This window comes from Sceloporus occidentalis, unplaced genomic scaffold (assembly GCF_023333645.1).
Source record: "Sceloporus occidentalis isolate IW3139 unplaced genomic scaffold, rSceOcc1.0.p SCAF_2, whole genome shotgun sequence".
Taxonomy (NCBI): Eukaryota; Metazoa; Chordata; class Lepidosauria; order Squamata; family Phrynosomatidae; genus Sceloporus; species Sceloporus occidentalis.
The window spans coordinates 222618877-222643916 of NW_028316982.1; the positions used below are offsets into that span (position 1 = coordinate 222618877).

Here is a 25040-nt window from a genome sequence, read left to right on the forward strand (position 1 = left end):
ATTTCCCTAAACTGCAAATCCCAGGATTGCACCAGAGGCAGCCAGAGCAGTAAAAGTGGAATAGCAGTATGATAAGTGTGTAGTACTGTATTATCGTTAATTTTGGTTCTCTACTTTTAAAAGTATCCCACAAATCATTGAGGCTTCCGCATTGCAGAAATAATCGGGTTTGACACTGTTTAATTCTGGGAATCACTGTTTCATTCTACAATTTTGGGAACTGTAATTTGTTGCTGCCCCAGAGCAGAGAAATAATCTGGCTTGGCACCATGTTAACTGCTCTGCTCTGGTGCCACAACAAACTACAACTCCCAGAATTTCATAACATTGAGCCATGACTGTTAAAGTGGTGTCAAACCTGATTATTTCTGCAATGCGGATTTGGGATTAGCTTTGCCAAGATAGTGGGGATAGGTCCTGCTGGCTGAAGAAAAAGCACTCTTTGGTAGTGTTCGTTTCTTTGAAAGAGTAGCAGATAAGTGGCCAGGGATGGTAGGCCTTCCTAGTTACAATTGTTGCTTTTTTTAAAACCCTGTGTTCATTTGTAGGGCAAGTGTTCAATTTTGGTTGTGATGGTGAAGACTGGTCATGAGAATAATCAGACTGGTATGATGAGTTGATCTATTCTATGCTGATTTATTGGGGCTCTTGAATCTGGATTTGTTACAGTGAGCTAATGAATCCAAAATGTGTATCTACCAACACAAATGTGCTTTTGAAACTTTTAGCAATGCCATCACAAAACCCAAACTGCCCGGTTTATACAATGTCACAGCATGACATATGGTCATGAAAACGCCTTGTGGGAGTCAATATGTGCAACTTTGCAGCTCTTTTTCAATGTAAATAGGTTTTAATCGCTCTGAGTTGTATTTACCTGAGTATGATGGTGATAAGTATCACCATCTTTGTTGGTCTTAAAGTCTGAATTCAGATGTTAGTTCCAACTAGAGCAAACCCATTAGATCAATAACCCTTACGTAAGTGTTGACTTATCAAATGACTGTTACTTCAGTGGATCCATTCTGTTGGAGACTAGCAATAGGGTGTAGATCTCTCATTTCCTTGTCTCTATGAACGGTTTCATCTACTCTTAAATATCCTACCTTCATTGTTTTGTTCTTCACTTGTGCAGAGTAAACTGTATCACTAAAATTTACTATCTGCAAAATGCCTATGCCAACTCACTACATTGCCCTACTTTTCTGAATCAGTTTTGAGACAAGATTGGGTATGGAAACCCCTTATGATGTAGATACATGTTGTTTCTACAAAGGACTGTGCTTTTGGCCTGTATACACTCAAGCCTTACTAAGTTATCAGTTTGAAGCTGTTTGTTGTTCCTTATTGCCAGGATGTTACAGCAATAGCATCAGAATTATCTATATATGGCACCTTAAAGCCTACAATTTTTTATAGCAGTAGCACTTCTGAGTTTTCATTGCCTAAGAAAACCCTATGAAATTCATCAACAGGCTTCATGAAAGCACACACACATGCATGCACACACAGTATTTTACAACTTACTTTATCTAGCCTCGTATACTAGTCCTGTGGATGTCTGTATTTGCCCTACCCCATAAAAGTTAATGGTATTCTTTATAATGGAAAAAAAAGATATTTCAGATTTTAAACCACCACACATTTTAAACATCCTACTTTTTACTGGTTACAAGTTTTGTGAGACTTGTTCATGTGTATTTTTATTCAATATTTGGGTTTTTGGCATAGTTAGTTCACAAGAACAAAGAATGGGCATTAAAACACCAGTGGGATTACTGGAAGTGATACTAATGCAAGTGAAAACAATTTTGGTTGTGGTTTATTGTAATCCTATGCCTAGAGGGCATGTTTATGAGATGAACTGTTCTTTTTGGACCTGAGGCATAGCGTATGCCAAACTGGAGTCTACAGAAATCACTTTCAGGATTAGCTTAAACGCTGAAATCTTAGTGCACTTTTCCCCTTAAAGTTCCATGTATATATTTCTGTACTTTTATTCCAAGGTTGGGGAATGGTATCACTGAAAATCAGTGACAGTTCTGAAGTTAATCATGTGTGCCAATAGTGGGAGCAGAATTTGGACCCTGTGGAATTTATAGCCTTTGCGGGGAGTTGTATGTTGCTAGTAGTGTGGTACATTTTAACAAATGAACAATTAATTCCACAGTTGGACATTTTTATCCAAGATGGACAAGATTTCTTCCTCTATAAATATAGTAACATTCCCTCTCTAGTTTTTCAATACTGAGCAAACTCTGGAGCTGTGCAGACCGCTCCTAAGGGGCAGCCTGCAGCTGCCTCCATTTTTGCTGGATTGGGGCTGTGGCATGTGCACGCCATGTGGAGCGGTGCGCAGCATCACGCTGCCCTGAGTGCGGAGTCAGGGCGTGCGCCATGTTGATGCTATGCCCTGACTCCGCCCCCAGGCTTGCCTTTAAGTTGGGTCTGTACGGGGCCAAGATGCAAATAAACATTTCTCCCATTAAGATGAGCCTCTTTAGAATATGACAAAATAAGGGTAAAAGGAACTTGAACTGCTGTTTACTGTCAGCCATTATGACATGGTCACCTAAATTACCATTTCACTGAGTTTTCAAGAACCCAGTTTAAATTTAATGGAGGAAGGTCAGAGAAAGATTGTTTACATTTAGTCTTGGATGAAGATTAGCATTCTTTTCTGTTCCCTGTTCAGTACATTTTAGAAAAAGTGTTTGGACCTATGAAAGAAAATTCCCTTTTTACCACACTCCATACTTGTAAGCTTTCTCCCTAGAAACTTAAGCTGTAACTATTACACATGTTGAGACAGGAGAAGAGATTTTGCCCACAAAGCAACAATTAAGATATGTTAGTGCATGCACACATCTTTATGTATATCTGCTAGTCTGGATTGCAGGAAAAATTGTCCTGTGGTCTTCTGTTGATTCTGCAAATTGTGGAACAAGTGAACAGATGATCAAATGAACTAACACTCATAGTAGCTGTCTGTCTGAATGTCTGGTTGTCAGAAAGTGGTGAGTGCTAGGATTATGTTAAAGGGATTGGTGTTGTTGCTGTTCTGTCGGAGTCAGTATGTTTAATACCCATAGCACAGTCTGCAAAGATGGGTTATAGCCTAAGTAGGACACAGTGAAAAGATGGCTTGCAAATGTAGCTGTAAAGATTAGTTGTTAAAAGGAAGACCATATTGGTGAAACACAAATTGATATTTGTCCAGGAAAAGTTCTTGTGAGACCAAGTGAGATGTTATAACTTGAAGGAACTATGTGCTCTGTTTTACTGTGAGAAAAATGGCTTCTGACAATGACTCTTTACCTATATGTGTGTAAGTCAACACATTCTTGTTGTCAATTACAGTCATCTTTGCTTGTGTAAAATTACCCCATGATGACCATGTTCTCATTTGTAATTTTCCGTGCAGTAAAACTGTTGCAATACTGAAGGATCTTCCACAGTTTTAGGGCACTATTCAGCAAATGCAGCATAAATAGCTGATTTTTACCACAGAGTTTATATATATATATATATATATATATATATATATATATATGCTTGATGTACTTTCTATTGATAATATCAGTAGTAACGACAGATTGTATGTGGGATTGTGGCATATAATTTGCTGTTAAGTTTGTATTGCTGTTTGTACTCTTGTTAGGGTGAATTTACAGTACTTGTAGCCCATAAACCAGATGTAGTTAGAGCTGAATTGGCAATAATTCTTTTAAATGACAAATATTCTTGTTAACTGAATGAAACTAATCTTAGAATAATAGTATTGACAACAGATTGAAGATTCTGTAAGAAAAGCAACACAAAATCATATTGCATAATTTAGAAAAAATAATTAATAACATGAACTGTGTGCACATGGTATCCCCAATCACTGTATAGATGTGAGAGCTGGAAAGTGAAAGAAGTAGATAAAAAGAAAATCAACTAGTTTGAGATGTGGTGCTGGAGAAGAGTGCTGAGGATACTGTGAACAGTCCAAAAGACAAACAAATGGGTCCTTGATCAGATCAAGCCTGAAATACTCCTAGAAGTCAAGATGATGAAATTGAGACTAGGATACTTTGGCCCAATTGTGAGAACGTGTGGCTCATTAGAAAAGACAATAATGCTGGGAAAGGTTGAGGGGAATAGAAAGAGAGGAAGACTGTGCACCAGTTTACTAGACTGAGGGAGGTCACAGGTATGAGTGTGCAAAACTTAAGCCAAGCACTTGAAATGAGGGAGTCTTGGAAATATCTCATCTACAAGGTAGCTATGAATCAAACTTGACTCGAGGGTAGTTAACAACAACAACATGGGCACATAGTATTTATCTTGTTCTTTCTAGACCACAAGTTGAAGATGAGTCAACAGTGCGATGCGGCAGCTGAAAAGGCCAATGCAATTTTAGGCTGCATCAATAAAAGTATAGTGTCTAGATCAAGAGAAGTAATAGTGCCACTGTATTCTGCTTTGGTCAGGCCCCACCTGGAATATTGTGTCCAGTTCTGGGCACCACAATTCAAAAAGGACATTGAGAAACTGGAGCATGTCCAAAGGAGGGCGACTAAAATGGTGAAGGGTTTGGAAACCATGTCCTATGAGGAACGACTTAGGGAGCTGGGGATGTTTAGCCTGGAGAAGAGAAGGTTAAGAGGGGATACGATAGCCCTGTTTAATTATTTGAAGGGATGTCATATTGAGGAGGGAGCAAGCTTGTTTTCTGCTGCTCCAGAGACTAGGACCTGGAACAATGGATGCAAGCTCCAGCAAAAGAGATTCCACCTCAACATTAGGAAGAACTTCCTGACAGTAAGGGCTGTTCGACAGTGGAGCAAACTCCCTTGGAGTGTAGTGGAGTCCCCTTCCTTGTAGGTCTTTAAACAGAGGCTGGATGGCCATCTGTTGGGGATGCTTTGATTGTGAGTTCCTGCATGGCAGGGAGTTGGACTAGATGGCCCTTGTGGTCTCTTCAAACTCTTTGGTTCTGTGATTTTCTTTTCTTTGGTATCTATTGGCTTTTTTCCAACCAGGATTCTAAACATACACTGTTTTTGCTTTATCCTTGTTTATTATATTTAAGAGAACTTGTGTTTTAATGGTTTGAGTGGCCTAGAATGAACAACAATTTTTTTTATCTTTTATATCTATTATTTATCTTTCTTGGTAGTGGAATAACTAGCGTTTTCAAAGTGATGGACAACCTATGTGAGTCTTGGGGTCAAATTTCACCCCCATAACCTGCCAGTAGCTAGAATTAGTGGCGGTGGGTCAGTGGGCATCACACCCAATTATTGCTAACAGAGCTTGAGGAGCAGCATAAATTACGTTTTCCCCATAGTTTTTGATTTCAAAACATACAGAGCATATTGCTGTATTTCCTGGCTAATCATGCTCATGGAAACAGCCTGGAAGTGGTGTTAACCTTGTAAGCAGTTGTCTGTACATGCCTTGTTTACACAGCTAATAGAGGTTCCTGGAGTACTGGCAGCCTGAGGGAAAAAGGCACACATTTTGTGCTGCATAACAGTTTTTATCACCATCGTGGATTGTACAGTGGTAAGGGTTTGGTATACCCTTGGGAGGCACATAAATGTCAGGGATGATGGGAGTTGTAGCTCTTCACCTCTGGCTCGAACTCACCACCTTGTTACACACCGGCGCTGACCAGTTTTGGTCAGTGGTTAAAGCTTTGCTTCAAAAGCAGCAGAGTTACAGAGAATAGGCTGAAGACCCTGACAAACTCTCCAAGCCTTCTCACTCTTGCTTCCACAGAAGTCTTCCCACTTCTTCAGGATCCAGCTGGCTCTTGTATCTTCACCCAAGACACCAGACAACTCAGTAGTCTTATATAAAAGATTTACTTTATTCTACTATATACAGCTCCAAAACTATCCAACACAACTCCAATACCACTCCTCACTACTATCCACTACTACCCACAAAATACATTAGGATTCATAGCCATTATTATAGTCCTTGGATAATACCACCCACTCTTGTCAGTATCCACCCAGTGGGCGTGTACATCCATTCTCATTGGTTCTCTTGTTTCTACCCAGAATTAATGATTTCATCATCTCAGCCTTGACCACTTAACAATTTTCAGGTGTGTTCAATTATCCACTTTGCATTTCTGTCCTTGGCATTCAGGACTTTTTAATTCCATTACCTTCTACACCTGTGTGGCTCTTAATTGCTTCTGCTGAGTCATCCTGACTCTCACATACATGTTTTATTTCATTCACTGTATATCCCATGTTGCTTTTTCCTTAACAATAAATGGATAGAGAAATCATCTGGACATATTACTGATCATGACTTGAAACTACCTTAGGCTCCCACAGCTATATGTAACTGTGCTTAAATACCTATGGCTTGAATATTATACACCATAGGTGCAGCTAAAGAAGTTGATTTAAAGCCATGAAAGTTCATGTTCTGATCAGCTAGTCTGAAAGGTGCCACTGGATTCCTTCTCCTTTCTTTTTCATACTGAAATAGATTAACATGGCTATTTGTTTGAAAGCTTAGACCAATGCTCCCCAAACCTTTTCAGCTTACTGCCCCTTTTCCTCATAGGTTATTGCAAGAGTTTGTACCCAGGGCTATATGAACAAAAACTAGTGGTCATGGTGACAATGTTCTCAACCCTGAGAATGAGTACAAACAAGTTATTTCTACATTCCGTAAGGGTAAAAAACTCCTTGTTCCTAGAATTATGACTTGGAAGGTGGTAGTAGGACAGAATTGTAGTTTATTGCTTCATGTCCATTTTTCAATTGCTTGCTCAAGCAAAAAAGATCTTTAAATGCTCAGTGTTTTTGAAATAAAGTTGTCCATCTCAGTCACTCTGAGCGGATAGACTGAGAGCTGTAGTGGTCAGGAACGCCTTGGCCAATACTGTATATCTCTTTGTGTCTGGGTTTTTGTTGTTTTCCATTGAGGGCTTCTCCTAGTTCTGTGCTTTACCTAGGGTAGCACGTTGAGACTAAAATTTTAGTCTCTCAACAGGCTTTTTGGTTGCTTCTTCCAGGGTGATTAGGTGTGAAGAGAGCAGTGAACCAGCAGCAACTATAAGGCTTCTTGGTTGCTGTCCCAAGGTGACCGGGTTCAAAGGGTGCTCCACCTTCCTGCTTTTCTCCCCAGTGAGAAAGGACTCTCAGTCTGAGAGAAGTGAAGGACTCTTGAAGAATCGACTTTTGAAGAATCGACTCTAGATACTCCTCCTCTTCTTTTCCCAGAGTCATGTCTTCCCCGCACAGCTTCAAGTCTCCCCCTCCCGCCAAACATTGTTTCTTCTGCTACCTGTTTTCGTCACTGGTCAAACAAAAGAAAACAGGAGCAGAAGCACAGCTCCAACCAACCAAGTCACAGCAAAACTCACAAAGCTGAAGCAGGGTCCCAAATATGAAAGTTCCTTTTTGCTATTGCTTCTCTCCCCCCCTCCTTATCCACACTAAAGGCCACTGGTTCCTCATGTCTTTTGCACCAATACTTTGACTGAATACCCCTCCACCACCCCTCTAGATCTTTCCGCCACCCCCAGGTACTACCCCCTTTGGGAATTACTGCCTTAGCCTAATTACATACACACTGCATAAATGTCTAATGTTTATTACCTTGATACATTTTACACAGTACATTGATGGCAGGGTGAGAGGGGATTGGACTTGCTAAACCCAAGGCTATGTTGAAATGTTGACTCATACTAACTCTGGCAGGAAAATCACTGAGTGTTAAACAACTGCTTTCTATAATTTTAGTTCTCCTTATGATGATTTGTCATTACTATAAAGAATACTTGTATTGCAAAATAGAACTGGAGATGGGGGCATTCACATGTTCTTAAAAGATCCATATCTTTTTTAAATTGTTCTTTGTTAGCTTTATAACACGGCATCAAGTTCTCGTTCCCTAACAGTATAAGACAGACTTTTAATTTTTAAATATAAAAATTTGAATAATTAGGTTTTTTTAAATTAAGAGAATGGAGACTCATCACTTAGCATTATGTTATTTCTTTGAGATATCCATATGGATGTTTGTGGCTGATTTCATTAACATTCATTTAAGCATGTAATCAAATGCTTTGCATTGATCTAAAAAAGTGTAAATAATGTTTGGTACTTGGATATGATTCTTTAGGAAAATAGGTTCATGGCGAAGAAATACATAGATTTGGAAATTATTTACAAATTTTATACAGTTGGCCCTTCTTATACACGGAATTTTTATACACGGATTCAAGCATCCACGGTTTGAAAATGTTCCAAAAAAGTATAAATTTACCTTGATTTTCCATTTTTTTATAAGGGACACCATTTTGCTATGTCATTATGTTTAATGGGACTTGAGCATACACAGATTTTGTTATACACGGGGGATCTTGGAACCAAACCTCAGCGTATAACAAGGATCCACTGTAACTTTATTTCACTACAAATTATTTTTCCTAGCTATTAGCCAGGATTTATGTTGTGACTATTCCTAGGGGAAGTAACTTCAAGCTATTAATACCATCCCAAGAGCCAGAAAGGGATTTATAAAGTTGTAATTCAAATTGTTTGTAAATAAAGTCTAAATTTACTAAGAAACATACTCATTTTTTGCCAGACTTCATTCATTTAGACTTTTTGTAAGGTAAGATAAAACTAGGAATAGTCAACACACTGTGCAAGATTGTTGCTGCGTCTGTAGACACATTCCCTTGTACATTAGATGTACCTAGCTGGATTTAAAAAGAAAACCCTTTTAATTACATTTTTGGAGGTACTTTTTCGACTTAAATAAAAGTAAAAACAATAGGCAGCTGTAAGTTAGCACCTTTCTTTGCAGTACTCCTAGGCCCCCTTCCATGTGAACTGGAACAGAGAGAAAAGGGAGCAGCAGAGACGAAGCAACAAAGTGAGAAGAGAATTGAGAAGACTGGGCTTGGCATGTAGGACGCAGGTTAGAGAGAGGTTACAGAGGCCACTGGGACCACCTGAGGGTATAGGTAGGGAATGTGGAGAGAGAGATCTCTACCTGTTTTGAGTGTCATTGAAGGAGGGGTGTACCTAAGGGAAAAATGACTGACTGGGGTACAGGTCTTCTATGTTTGGAGGATGTAGTGTGATCCCAAATACAAAAGAAAGAACTATGGATTTAGAGGAAGTGGTGTTTGAGGATCTACTATTTTATTTATTTATTTATTTGGGCAAAAAATGTATTTTTAGCATTGGCAGTTTTTATGGTTCTGTAATACTGTACTTTGTGACAAGCCACACCCAATTACGGCTTCCAGACTGAACACCGTCCCCTTCCCATCGCTATTTGTTTACTGTCTGCTAGGCCAAAAAAGATTGCTGACCCCTGGATTAACCTTTGAAACAGATTCATAAGAGAGAATGGCAATCTCCCACCAAGCAAATTGTGTTTGTGTAAAAAAATGATTTGCTTCTTGTCTTGGTGAATCCAAATATCTACACTCAATGGTAGATTTCTCCCCTTACAGTTCTATTTCACCTTTTGTTTTGCCATCTTCATTACTGCAACTCAGTGAGAATCATGAGAACAGATATCCTCTGTTTGTCACTATCCATGTCATTTATTGCCATGGTTGTAAAATATTGGAAACCTGGACCTGCATATGTATCAGTATTAATATATTGATGTAATTCACAGCTTTTCTCCACAAAACAGGATGTGTTCTTGCTGTGGAACTTACATTTCTATTTTTTACTATCCAATATAACACAAATGCTGAATGGAAGGTAAATGTGTGTTTGGGCAGGATGTGAATTCAAGGAAAGTGTGTGCTGGGACTAAAATGCTATGTGAATCAATGTAGAAGAGGAAACGTGGCAGAGGGAGAGAAGAGGTTGCGGACACAGTCCCCAGCATTTTTTTTGCAAAGGGAAAATGTCTGTCTGCTTAAAAAATAGATCACCCTTGATGTAGATCTTTTTACTTAGGAGCAGCCTTCCTGCTTGCTTTATAAAAATAATCACATTTAGAAGCTGGCTTTTATAGTTTGATTTGAAACACAAATGCAGATTATTTGTGCTATCCCTAGGGTTCCTGAGATAAAAAGTCAACAGGAACTGTTCAGCCACTTGAGTATTCTTTCCTACATTTACATAAAATGCTCTTCTGTTTGGAGGCAACTGAAGTCTCTTCAGGGTTTTGCCTGGTGTCTGTAAATAAGGATTTTAGAATGCTTTTGTGGGGGGATACTGGGCTACACATATCCCATTAAGCACTGGATGACTTGTATAGAAAGGTGCTGGGCAAAAAGCTTCAAGTAATGAGAGATGTTGTCTTCAACGCCTGTGTTCTAGTTTCAAACTGCTGTCCCTATCTATGCCTTGTTTGACTGAGAAGTGGCTCTTGAATGCCATGTCTGTAGCTGCACAGGTATCAAAGAATCAGCTTGCTTTGGTAACAATTGAATTGTGTTAGAGAAAGCTATTAGGATAGTCTAGCTGGGTCTGGTTTAAACTAGGTTTAATAACCATTGTGATAGTGGCATTGAAAGTCCAGTTGATCTGAAACTGTGGAGAGCCTCTTCCTTCCAAATCAAAAAGGCAGTATTGAATGAGTTGGGTCTGCTGTCTAAATCTGTTTATACCAGATTCCTGTGTTCCACTGGTTTATAATTGGTTATTGTTGTCTCTCTTTTGTATCTGTTGTTTTCTAGCATGCCAGTTTAGCCACTATGTTAACTTGGAAGGTAAAGAAACATGGTGACTGGGAGATACATTGGCAGGTAATGCGAACAAATGGAGATACATTGGCTTAATAGCTATTTGGAGAGGTTGACAGGACTTGTGCAGCCCATAGGTTCATACAAAATAGTGTAAAATAGCCTACAGTAGTGGTTCATTATCTCTTTCAAATTCTTTATAACTTTAGTATCATTTTCAGTGCTATGTGGAAGTATTCACACAGGCCTTTTATTTTTCCACATTTTGTAGTTATAGGTATACTCAGTTAATGAAGTAGATGTGTTCCTGGACGTACTCCTTTAACATAAACTTTGGTACTAGAGGTACAAATAACAGAAAGAATAGGGAAAGGTTCCTAAACCACAAAAAAAAGAAGAGCAGGTCACCTTGTTTCAGCAAACTTTTTTATCTGAAATTAACAATATGCTCCTGTGAAATGAAACAGTCAGGTCAGGTAAATTTACTTACATAAGTAAACAAATATTTTAAACCTTCTAGAGACCACTTGAAAGGTTCTTCCAAAATTCATTTTTTTCCTTCAACAGCCTCAATTTTTCTTATGATTTCTATTTTAATAGCAAAACGTATGGATCCATCCTTTTTCAACATGCTAGAGTATCTGAGGGAGTAAGCTAATCTGCTTTCTCCTTTTCTCTTTGTTTTACTTTTCACACTTAGCTCAATAAGTGATCGTGGAGATAGTTCTTACCTTTTCTGTTGCATGTAAAAAATGCGGCTACAATCACTTAAAATAGAACCCTATGCTTTCCTAGATCAAGCTTTATTGCAGTGTTTACTGAAAACATGCATCTGCAACCCAACACTGAAAGTCTGTCTTTCTCCAGCCCTCCTATATCACCTTTCTAATGCCTGTGCTGCAACAAACAAACAAAAGCCCACCTAGACAGAAGACAGGGAAAGTGGGGACTGGGCTCTAATAAAAAGACTACCAGTATATAAAAAGGAGCTTTTTTATCAGATGCTCTGTTAATTGGGGCATGCCTAAACAGTCTAGAACTGAAATAGTTTTCATTAGCATAGTTACATGTCATTGTAACAATCTTGCATTGAACATTTACTCGAAGTTCTCCAGAGTGAAGATATTGTGTTTCTTAGTAGCTGAAATAGGGGGGCTGTGCCCTTTTATACTTTGTATTTTCACCTCATTGCATTCTGGTAGTAAGTATGTGAGGAATTCCCCAGATGATCAATTTGTTGTGTCCATAAGGGTCTAAACCCTGCTGGTGTATTACTACTGCTCTCCAGTCCTATCTAGTGGCCATCACTGTTGACTTGAAGTTATGTTATGTGTGGTGCTAACATGAACCTATGGTAGCTACTTTTATGTTTCGCTACTTTGCAGTTTCATTTCCTGCTTCTGCCTACTAGTGTTTCACACGTGTTACCAAGTTTGTGCTGCAATAGGTATGATAGTTTGGGAAGCTTTATGCAGTCTTGTGATCTGGATAGTTCTAGGTTGCCATCTTGTTGGGAAGTTGTGTCATTGTAAACCAACTTACAGTTGTGTAAAGTTGAATTGTGCCACTGTGCAACATTAATTTTCTCAGGAGAGGAGGGCTCCTCTGTTGGCACCACTGTACAAGCAAAGCTGGTAGTGTGACCGGTGTGCAAGATGTCCCAACATGCAATGTGTCCCATTGTGCACTGGGAGCCCCCATTGCACAACAGATCATCTTGCACAGTGGCCTGTTGGAATTGTAGTTCACTAGCATGGTTGCATCTCCTGCCAATGACATACCTCCGTCATCATAAATGAATGAATTATAGTTTGATTTAGGATTTTGGCCATCATTTAGCATATGTTGTCTTGTCTCTGAGAATCATTTTCCCAAGCAGTCTATTTATGTGAATTGTTTTGGGGACATTATGAAGTGGAGGGATTTTAAAGATGTAAAGGGTAGGGTGTTAATTTTAAGATGTGAATTCCCACTTCCATGTGTCAACATCCATTTCAGCCTTTATTTCATTGAGTGTTGATGTAGAAAGAATTTGCTTTTTTCAGTCTAGCATGTCAAAATAATGAATTTAATTAACATTTATACATGAAATATCAATTATTCATTTAGGCTCTATGTCCACCATTTGGATGTTGTCTTTTCTATCACCTTAGATATAAGTTTGTCTGTCTTCTGGTTTTTGCTAGCGTAACATTAGATGAAAAGTCCAGACTACTGAAAACTGCCTTCTTGCAAATGTATTTATGGAGGAGCTTTGTTTTGTTGCAGTCATCTTTGGCTGGTGCCCAACTTGGACAGGTCTTGAACATCCCTGCAGATCATGCAGAGCCAAGTCTGCTCTCTACAAATTAAGTTAACATTTCTGCTTAAAGAGCCTTTTAATTCTTGGAATTAACTGTGTCTTTAGATACACTCAGAGTAAATTGCATTTGCTGTGAGATCCCACAGCTCCTTGGAGCTGGTGCTTCTCTAGTCCATCTAGTGGTGATGGGCAATAAACCAAACACAACCATATTTTCAACACTGGTAATTGGTACACCAAATTTCCAGGACAAAAAATATGTGGGAAAACTAAATGGCTAATATAGTATAGCAACTTTATATTGTAAGTAACTATACTGTAAGTAATTGTACAGTAGCTAAGAAATAGAAGTTGTTCCTCTTTTTACAATATTTTGGCTAATTAAATTTAGAAGACAAGTATGATTTCATACTACTCCTGCTACTAGTGTGTGCGTGCGCACACATGCGCAGTTTCCCAAAGAAAGGTGGGAAGCTGGGGGATCTCACCAACCATCAACTTCCCTTTAAATGTTTGGGAAATTAGGTTAAGCTTGGCAAGAGGCTGGGTAACTTTAGGACCACTGGCACCTGTGTACATCAATAATAACTGAGGAGGACTCCAGGTTTGGTTGAATTAAGGTTTTATTTCAAAATAGGCAGAGTGCAATCACACATACAATAGCAATCCAAACAGATGTAACATTCAGAGCTAACTGAAATGGAAATATGGAAATTGGATAACACAGTTTGGGGGGTTTGAAGAGGGCAATATTTATCTGTTCAAACAGTAGACCATGGAAAATGGGACTGGCTCAGGCTGGGGCCTGAGGGTGACACAGTTTGTAGAAGAATCTTTCTGTGCACATGGAACAGAGACTGGGGGCCAACTGTATACAAGGAGGCTAGGTTTTGGTACCAAAATTTATACCTGAAATCTAGCCTCAAGCGATGTGCTATCTTGCAAGATAACAGACTTGATGTCCTTTCCCAGGAATTAACAGTGGGATTGTGGACTGGTTGATGGCTCTAACTTTAGGGTTTCTAAAACTGTGATTGGATTACGACAACCCCAGGGTCAATGGACAGGGAGGTTGGCTGGAAGCATGGCAAGGGATAGGCAGAGATAATTCACTTACTGTTTCAGTGCATTAAGACTGTCTTTGTCTCTTGGGGCAAGAGGGCATGGGGTGAGGAACTAGTCAAATTTAGTCATCTAGTAGTCATTCATTTAGCTTGGATTGTAGTATTACCAGGCTTGTGCACATGCCCTTGGATCTTTGCTTCTTTCACATGGGAACTTCACGTAGTGTTCCAAAAGGTCATTGGGACCTCTTAGGAACATGCTGGCTCCAGGTACAAAAATATGGAGATTCCAAATACAGTGCAAGGTATGCAGGGTGCACTTTGTTTAGCTTCCAGTCTGGTAGGATCTGGTGCATTTAGGGTATTTAGGCCACTGCATTACTACCACTGTTATATCTACCTTTTCTCCAGTAAAATGGCTTACAGAAGTTAAAATAGATGCTGATAAATGTTTATATCACTAAATAAAATATGAAAATTAAACAATAATTAAACTATTAATACAATTAAAAGCCGCTTATGTATTCTTACCTATTAAGATGTTCATGCCCCATAATTTATTGTGGTATTTCAAGGCAGTGTATAGGTGAAACAATTTAAAACACATCCAGATTAAAATAATAATATATATTAAACAGAATAAAGACATACAGTGGTACCCCGGGATACGAATGCGCCAGGATACGAAATTTCCGGGTTACGAAATAAATTTACTTAAAAAAACTGTTCCGCGTTACGAAAGTTTTTTTGGGTTACGAAAAACTTTTGGTGCTTTTCGGCGTGATTTTGCACCAAAAAGCGGCTTTTGCTATTAGCGCCTATGGGCATTTCGGCTAGCGAAAGTTTCCGGGTTACGAAAAGGGCAGCGGAACGAATTAATTTCGTAACCTGGGGGACCACTGTATTAAATACAACAACTAGTTCAGACAGTTTAAAAGGCTACATTTAAAAATGTATACACACAGTTAAGATAATTATGCCTCAAAGCTTTTTAAAAAAGTCTTTACCTGACACCAAACCAATGTTGGCAACAATTGGACCTCCAAGGCAAGTAAGTAATTCCACAATTGGAATGAAATAGCTAAGAAGCTTTTCTCCCATGTCTTTCCACATCGTATTTCTCCCACTGAAGAGACACAGAGAAGAACTCACCCTGCTGACTTCAGTCACTGGGTAGGTATAAATGTAGGGAGTCGTACCCATTCAGATATTGAGATCCCAAGCCCTTTAGGTCTTTAAATGTCATCACTAGCACCATGAATTCAGACTAGAAGTTAACTGGTAGCCAATTTAAAAGTGTAGCCATTTAAATAACACAAATGTATACAATATAGTGCATTATTAAAAGCTCTTTCCTCATAAGCAGTCAGTTCCTAAAGGCCTGTACAAACAGACAAAAAAAATCTTTGCTTGCTGCTGGAAGGACATTGTAGAGGTCACCAGTGTAGCCTTAGGGAGTTCCAAAGCCTAGGAGCAGCCACAAAGGGCTGTTTTGCTCAATTCCTCAAGAGATGTCCAGAAGCAACTGTTTCCTCTACTGTGGCCATTTCCTCATTCCAGAAGTCCCCCAGAACTTTGACAGAATCATTTGCTGAGGCATCTGGGAAATTCCCATGAGCCACCTGGGAGCCCTGTACATCCATAAACCTTCTGGGTAGACCGTCTTAATTGGTTTCCCATCACCCTTCGGAGGTTCTGAGTCCCAATAAGTCTAAAGCCCTGAGGTAGTGGTTGGTGCTTAGCAACTGAACTGTAGATAGTTCCTGAATTTCTAGATTATCATCACCTCAGCTAGCACAGAATACAAGGTTCAGAGTGTGCCCAGCTGCATGAACAGGTCACATAGCACTTGGAGCAGAACCATGGTTATCATGGAAGATGTGAAATCTCAAGCACAGGCTGAGAGGACTCCAGCATCCATCAACTCTGAATCAACCCTCACTAACTTGGGAAGGGAGATTGTGAATCAGTGGGATGTGTAGTATGCCAATAGAATCCCTGATTTATCGCAGTTGCGCACCTTTAGATATACACACTTGAACCAAGGAGACTGTGGGATAGGATATCTGATTAAAGGGATCAAATCTTGATAAGCTAGTGCATCTACAACTCCCAGATTTCATGTACCACTGCACAGAGAATCCTGGTGGGCAAAGCTGAGTGAGATTCACACACACAACCTGAGAGCCTCATCCAACCAGGTCTCTATGATACAAGCCATATTCACCTGCAGTATTTTCAACTCAGGGAGACTGTTGCCAAGGCTGTCCAAATTATTTGAGTTAGGGGATAGTTTGGGGGCACTGGGGTGGTGTGGGGTGTGTGCAGGCCACACCAGATAATATTCAGAAGTGGGGTGACACCCGGTTGGGCCCCCTCCCCCTCTGGGGCAGGAGGGGCGCATGCACGCCCTTGTAGTCTGTTCTGTCTAAGTCTTTCTATCGGGAGAAAGCCCAGGATAGAGGAGGAGGGCTAGTGAGCCATCACTTCCCAGCTGCCTTCTGAGTCCCTGCTGGGTGGGGAGACTGCCTCTAAGTCCCCACGGGACTCAGAAGGGACAGGGTGGGGAGCATAGGGTAGGGAGGCTGCGTCTGAGTCTGTGCTGGACTTGGAAGGCATGGGAGGGAGGCTGCCCTTTTGGCCCCACCCTCATAAGCACCACTCCAGGAAACCCTGCCCCACAGAAGCCCTGCCCCAGCACCAGGTGACACCCGGGCTGGGAATTCTACTGACGACACCCAGACTTTGTTGCTGTTTCTTCTCCCATTAAAGTATAACTGTCTCCTCTTTCCATCTGTATCTCTTTCCTGTACAGCTATGATGGCTGCACCCTGAGAGCCATCATCTCTCTTCATTGTTTGAAAATGCATCGTTCCTGTAATAGGATAGCAGTACCCTCAGGTGATCCTGTAGGTAACTATAGAGAGTACACAGCCTCCTGAGCAGGAAGGAGGGCAAGCTCTTAACCCTGTGCTCTCCTGAAGTGACTCCTTCAAAAGTGATGACCCCACCAGTAGCAGGCCTGCCCCATAGGACCATTGCTTTTATCTATCAGGGGCCTTAACATGTGCATTTGGCAATGATAGCACTTGCTAGTTGAAACTACTGAGTCACAGTTAATGAACCTGGGTCTGTAACAATGTAGGATGTTGCTAAAATCAAGTAGTTAACTCATATTACAGCAGCAGCAGAAGGAGGTGATGAATATACTTCTTGCCTTCGGTTGCTTTTTCTATACAAATGTTGGAGGGGAGTTCTTCTCACTCTAGAACAGGGGACGGCAACCTCCAGCCCGCGGGCCGGATGCAGCCCGCGGAGGCCTGGCGACCGGCCCCTGGCTGCTGTTGCTGCCGCCACCGCGGTGGCCACCCATCACAGCTTTTCGCCATTCTGGGCGCCGCCATTTTGGGCGAAAAAATGATGGCGCCCATAGCGGCCTCTGGGGCTATGGGCGCCGCCATTTTTCACCCAAAATGGCGGTGCCCAGAGCGGTGAAAAGCTGTGATGGGTGGCCGCGGCGGCAGCGGCGGCGGGCCTCTAGGAGGCCCGCTTCCGTCTCTGGGGCCCTCCAGGAGGGCTCCGAGGGCGGCAGGGGGCCTCTGGGGGACCCGCTGCCGTCTCTGGGGCCCTCCAGGAGGGCTCCGAGGGCGGCAGGGGCCTCTGGGGGGCCCGCTGCCATCGCTGGGGCCCTCCAGGAGGGCGGCAGGGGGCCTCTGGGAGGCCCGGTGCTGTCGCTGGGCCCCTCCAGCGCTGGCGGCCCCCCCAAGCTTTATTGCCGGTCTCTGACGGGGCCTGGGGCCCCGTCGGGCCAGCAAAGATGGGGAGGCCTTGCCCCCGGAGGGTGGAAGCTCCACCCCTGGCATGCGGCCCCGCCCCTGGAGGGTGGAAGCTCCACCCCCTCGGCACACAGCCCCGCCCCGGAGGGTGGAAGCTCCACCCCCGGCACATGGCTTCACCCAGGAGAGTTGAAGGTCCACCCCCGGCTTCAGCCCCCCAGTCGCCTGAGGGACAGCAACCCGGCCCCCGGCTCAAAAAGGTTGCCTACCCCTGCTCTAGAAAGTGTTAGTTGTAGTTCACTGGAGAGATATATTGTATATACTCATGTATAAGTCTAGAAGTTTTTGTCAAAAAATCGACCCCCAAAACCTGAGTTGATTTATCCATGCGTCAGTGTAAGTACTGTACAGTACTCCAACTCTTATCAAAAAAGGAACTATCCCCTTTCTGTGAGTAGAACGGCAAAAGGCAAGAACATAGTCAATTCTAGGAGCACCTAAAAGAAGTACTGACCCCCTCTATCTATTGTGCTGCTGCTCCTGGCCTTTTTAAATGTTTGGGTAGTAATGGTGGCGGCACCGGCAGCTCTTTCCCTCCAAGGAGTGCCATAGGAGTCGAGTGAGTCAGTGCTTCTTTTAGGTTTTCCCAGGACAGAGGAAGCTCTTATATCTTTCACCATTCTACTCTGAGAAGGGGATGGTTCCTTTTTTAAAAAAATGAAAGTTAGTATTGTACCTTAACTCTTGCCTTTAGATTTTGACACGTGCATGCTTTATTAGCCCCACCCAACCCTGGTTGCCTCCCCCCTACCACCACACCACACAGCCATCATTTACTGTAGTTTCCTCATCATCCACCCAATCTTTAGGGTGAGCAGAAACAGTTATGCCTGCTGAAATTTTGCAAGTTTTTTTTGGCACTGTTTTCATTTGTTTCAGTCTTTACTGAATGTGATTCCGAAAATCTGAGCCTCCAGGTTTTTTGGAATTTAGTTCCCAGAAACCTCAGCCAACTTGGCTAATGGTCTGGGATTCTGGGAGCCAAAGTCCAAAACATCTGGAAGGCCAGAGTTTGAGAATCACTGCTTTACATCTTCTGTTAGATGTCCCCTAAGTTTTACCCTTGACTTACCTATGGGTCATATCAAAACCCACAATTTTTGCCCTAAAACCTGCCCTCGACTTCTTTGTGGGGTCGACTTACACATGAGTATATATGGTATATGCAATTCACTTTTTCTCAGTTTTAGCTACTTTGCATGTTTATAGTGAGGAGGATATGCAGTGAAAAGTGTTTATAGAGAATTGAATCTTTTGATCCTATGATAAAAAGACTCAACGGCCTGCCTTTATACTAAGCCAATTAGTGAGGACAAAGATTCTGAGCTATGCAGTCAGGATCATTCCTCCTCACTATCATGAATATTAATTTGTGCTTGCATTTATATTTATTACTATATGTAACTTGTACCCCACCTTTCCATCAATGAAGTGCTAAAGGCAGTTAATAATAATAAAATGCAAATTAAGAATAAAATTTCAATTAAATATACCATCATCCCTCTACAGTCATGGGGCTTAGGGGAGCAGGACCTCCTCCAAAAAGTGGAAAAAACGCAAATATCTCTAGGTTCCCCAAACAATTGCACTACAGCCTCCTGTCAATAGTACCAGCCCACCACTCCATTTTCCACCTGGCCATCAGCATGCCTCAGCCAGATTTTAAACCCCCCTTCCAGCCCATTTATCTCCTCTTCCTAGTCCACCACCTCTTGCCCTACCAAAAGACCCAACCAGGCTTTAAACCTCTTTCCAGCCAATAGATCTCAGAACCACACTCCTGTTTGTCCCAGTCCAATCAATCTTCCCTCCTTCTAAAAAAGCAAGCCAGATTTTGAACTCTTTTCTAGTTCATAGACCTCCTGGCTGGGTCTTTTGGAAGGATAAGAGTTTAAAAGAGGAGGAAAAAGGGGAGATGTCAAGCTGGCTAAGTAGCAGCTACAAACCCATGAATGTGGAGGGCTGACTGTACAATACCTGTATACCTTAAAAATTAATCACAAACAATGGTAAAAGACATATTGACACTCCTTCAATAATAACCACATCAACAGCAAGCCAGACTGTATTCCAAAGTCTGGAATAAAAACATGTTTGCCTTCTGATGGATTTTAACATGTAGTTCTCTTCTTCATATGGGACTAACATAGTGCTACCTATACCAGCGTGTATGTGTTCATAAGATTTGCAAGGAAAGGTTCTCTCCAGGAGCCTTCTAAACTGGTGTGACAACCAGGAGACAATCTGTGGAATGCCCTCATCATGCAGATAAGATTGGTTTGTTGTTGTGGGCCTTCTAGTCGTTTCAGACTTATGGTGACCCTATCTCAGGGCCTTCTTTGGCAAAATTTGTACAGAGTGGATTTGCCTTTGCCTTCTTCTGAGGCTGAGAGCATGTGACTTGCTCAAGGTGACTCAGTGGTTTTCTGTGTCTCAGCAGGGATTCAAATCCCGGTCTCTATAGTCCAACATTCATACTACTACAATGCAGTGGTTCTTGTGTGTAATTGGTACCTGTTCAAACATTTTAATTGTTGTTGGGCCTTTTTAACTGCTCAGTCCATCTTCTCATTTTAGTGTCTTTTATTGGTGCTTTGTGGTGATTTTATTGCTTATGTAATCTTTTGTAGTTGTATGACCTTTGTTCCATGCTCTGATATCTTTTGATGAGAAATCCAAATTAAGTGTCTTAAAATGCTCTTTGAAAAGGAGATAGTTTTAGTATTTACATTCTTTCACAGTATTTTCTATGATTTCTACATAGATGTATTGCAAAATAACCCATTGCTTTATAAAAAATACTGCGAGTTGAAAAATATAACAGATTGTTCTAATAGGCTGTGGAATAAATGAGTTAGTTATAACTTATATTTGCAATATTGTATGCCAAAATGTCCTGGTTGGACCTAAAAGGTTTAAATTTAAACTTTCCCCTAAACATGTCCTTGGATTAGAATGTACCGATTTTGTTCCAGAAAATGTTGATTTGGAGCTGGTTGGAAACATATTTTTCAGAGCAACTGTTTTGATATGCCAGTGTTAAGCGCAGTAAGTGTAGTAAAAGCGTAGTAAAATGAATGAGATAGATTGGGTTATAAACATACTTTAGATATAATGCTGTAACATAGTTTAACATTGTGGTGAATCTTTTCTCCAAGTTGGCCCTGCAGTGTTAACCCTTGGGCTCCCTGTCATAAACCTTGCCTTTTTATCCTTGCGATCCTTTCCTGGACAAAAGTTAAAAACAGATAAAACATATATCTATATTCAAAGCTTTGCCTGCTTAAGCATTAAAAGCTTGCTTAAGTAAGAATGTTTTTGCTTGCTAGCGAAAGGAAAGTGGGGAGGGGGGCCAGCCTAGCCTTTTGTAGAAGAGAGTTCCAGAAGATGGGAGCAGTTACTGAGAAGGCTCTCTCTCAAATCTTCAAGTGAGCCTGTGATGGTGGGGGGGACTGAGAGAAAACCTTCCCCTGATGATCTGAAAACTCTGGCAAGTTCATATGGAGAGATACAGTCTTTCAATATTTTTTTTTCAAATTTCAGTTTTTACTTACTCAGTACAGTGGACCCTTGATACCTGCTGGAGTTTGGTTCCAGGCCCCTCTGTGGATACCTAAATCCATGCATGCTCAAGTCTCATTAAATACAACCTCACGCCTTGACTTCTGTAATGCGCTCTACATGGGGCTACCTTTGTCCTTGACCCAGAAACTTCAGCTGGTCCAAAACATGGCAGCCAGGCTTGTTTCAGGAACATCTAGGAGGGACCACATCACTCCTGTCTTGAGGTCCCTCCACTGGCTGCCTATCAGCTTCCGGGCCCAGTACAAGGTGTTGGTTATCACCTTTAACGCCCTAAATGGCTTGGGTCCAAGCTATCTTAGAGACTGCCTCCTCCTGTACAATCCTCCCCGCACTCTCCGCTCCTCTGGGAGGAATTTGCTGCAGCCTTCAAAATCTAGACTTGCGGCTACCTCTCAGAGGGCATTCTCTGTTGTCGCCCCTAAGCTCTGGAACAACCTGCCGGTGAGATCCGTCAGTTAACATCTTTAGACAGCTTTTAAAAAGCTGTCAAGACGGATCTCTTCCGGCAGGCCTTTCCAGATTAAATTTTTTCCCGGCCCAGGCTCCCGGGCTCCCTGATTTCCCTTATTCCTCTCGTGGCCCCATCCCCTGATGGTGAGGATTACTGAGGGTTTTGGGGTTTAGTTTAGGATAGTATAATTATACATTGTTACAGTCCCATTTTAATACATTTAAGTGTTTAATATTTTTAAGGGGGGGAAGGGAGTATAAATATTTATGTATATTTTATTCTGTAAATTTTATGTTGTTCACCGCCCAGATTGGCTTTGCCACCGGGCGGTATAGAAATAAATATTATTGTTATTGTTATTGTTATTGTTATTAATGGTGTAGTTAAAATGGTGTCACTCACATAAAATGTCAAAATCAAGTTTTGCTTTTTGAATTTTTTAGGGGGAACATTTTGAAGCCGTGGATGGTTGAAACAGTGGATGCACACTCTGTAGATATGGAGGTCCGACTGTAATAAAGAGTGATGAGATTTGCTTCCTTTCTACTAATTGAAACTATTCCTTTAATATTTTGATATTAATATAACCAATTTGTCCAATTACTGGAGACATTTAACTTTCTAGTGTTCACTAGAATGGTTACTTGTAGGTGCCATTCTTAGTTCATATTAACCAGCTCTCCACTATTTGGAGCCCTACATCAAACAAAAGTGGAAGTGTTACTGGAATCTCAAGAATGGATTAAGAATGTCTACATCTCTAATAGAGGATAGGATGTTTCTCTGGGATTATTACACTTATTGTATAATTCAAGCTTTTCATTCTGCACTGATAAAAAGAATCCTGTCTTATGCTTTTGATGTTCTTAATAGCCCAAGTTTCAGCTGTGGATGTATACACACCAGCAGAACTCTCTGTGGAAAATGGAACAGAGGCAAAACTTCCATGCACTTTCGCATCATCGGAAGTAATCAGCAGTGCAGCATCTGTTACCTGGAGCTTTCAAGCAGAGGGATCAACTACTTCTGTCTCGGTAAGAGGTAGTGATTGAAATAAGACTACATTTGCATAAGAGCTTGTTGATTCAAGTGGTTACATATTTTCCTGGCATTTTGTGCCTGTTTGTTCCTGTTCTCTATCATTACTATTAAAAATGTGTGTTTTGACTGCTGCTTTCAAATGACATCACATTGTTAATCGTATTCTGCTTGCCCTCAAAGATAGTCCTTGTTAGTATCCTTCAGACTACTCTGCTGGCAAAAGATGCGCTTGGATGAGAGTTTGTTTGAAGCAGGGCCACTTCTGCTGGATTAGGCATTCTGTTTTCATGGCTGCTTAGGACAGTACTGAAAAAGTATGACAACAAAACGTTTGCTGTGATGGATGTTATACGTCCAAAAGAGACTTATGAAAGCAACAGGGACCTGAGTTGAATGGAATGGGTGTATCTTACCCTGGCTGCTTGTAACTACTTTCAGAATTCCCCTTTGTTACATTTGGTCTTCTCAAGGGAGTAGAAATCAGTTGTCTTTAATGCCATTCCTTTTTGTGCTGGAAAAAAGCTGTCCTTTTTGCCACTGCAGTTTTTTGGTGCTCCATGTGGGTAGTGGGGTGGCGTGACACTGGCTTCAGGGCATGCAGTCTCCATACGACACGCCCCCATGCTGCCGAGAAGCTGGCGTATTATGCTGGTCTGTACCGGGCCTTTCTTCACTACTGGGCCACTGTCAGCGACTTTACTACTACCACTCTAAGATAACCATTAGCCCTGCCTTAAGCAGGGTGCAGAAAAAAAGGAGACAGATTTAATACATAAAATATATTTTGTTATTTAAACAAACATTAATGTTATAAACTAAATGCATTTATTCAATTACATTTGTTTCCAATATACTATTAAATGTTAATAATTATTTATACTGTTTGTAATTGCTACCTTGAATGGTGAACAGACTAAAGTTGTAATTCTTACTGTCATAACTGTCATTTCCCCATTCCAACTCTACCCCATTTAATTCAGAAGTACAGTGCGCCCGCGCCATATGCGGACTTGAGCGTATGCGCTCAAGCCGCGGCGCGTGCACGGGGCGGAAGGGGCGGCGCATCCCAGTCAATTGAATGGGCGCGCCCGCCCATTGCACCCCGCGCGCGCCTGCGCTGCCGCACCGCCGCGCATGAGCCCCATTGTTTCCAATGGGGCTCGAGCATAGGCGGAATTCGCCTTACGTGGAGGGATCCGGAACGGATCCCCCGCGTAAGGCAAGGACAGACTGTATGTTCTTGAGTACAATTTCAGCTTGGGTCCTATTGCTGGCCACTTGCTGCCTCCCTATTGTACTCAGTCCAGTTCTCTGCTTTCTTCAAAGCTCTTCCCACAGCCTGGTCTCTTCATCAGCTCTCACTGGCTTGAATTCCAGTTCTGTTTGGTCCTGGTCCTGCCTTTTATACATCCTGTCAGCCCCCAGTCCAGTATCTAATCAGATTGAGGTAAACAGTCCCCACTCCCCATTTGTGTCTCGATATTCTACACTTGTCAGCTGGCATGGAATGTCTGCAATTTCCTGATGGATTTGTACTGTTTGGCTCTTTTCTTTTACTAAATACAGGACGTAAAACAGGCAGAACAACCACTCATAAAGTCAAAGGACAGTAACAGTCACTAAGATCCTCTTAAATCCAAAACACACTGCAGAAATAATCCAGTTTGAGACTGCTTTAATTGCTTAGTGCTAGGGAATCCAGGGAATTGTAGTTAGTTGTGGCACCAGAGCTCTCTGACAGAGAAGGCTAAATATCTCACAGAACGACAGTTCCCAGAATTCCCTAGCATTGTGCCAAGGCAGTTTAAGCATTCTCAGATTGGATTATTTCTGCAGTGTGTTTTGGACCTTACTTCCTGTGACTGTTTATCTCTATCACAGCCTGTTTTCTCACCATATTTAGCATGAGCAGATGCACATAATACAGATTTTGCCACACATCGGGTCTGTTTCTTTACAAATGCTTTGTGAATGATCTGGTCAAACTCTGGAATTGAAGCTACAGGTGCTGTAGAGTTTAGGTATTGGAGAAGTTAAGCAGACATGATAATGTGATAGAATTAATTGCATACTGTTA

At 41.4% G+C, this 25040-nt stretch overlaps 1 protein-coding gene across 3 annotated transcripts in view; it reads left to right on the forward strand.

Moving 5' to 3' along the window:
- The window catches only part of LOC149319729 (myelin protein zero-like protein 1), a 49935-nt gene that overhangs the window by 2626 nt on the left and 22269 nt on the right, over positions 1-25040 (forward strand). For all 3 annotated transcript variants that reach the window (XM_089512254.1, XM_089512255.1, XM_089512256.1), the window contains exon 2: positions 22796-22956. In XM_089512254.1, the coding sequence (XP_089368380.1) occupies positions 22796-22956 (161 nt within the window). The remainder of the gene's footprint in view (positions 1-22795; positions 22957-25040) is intronic.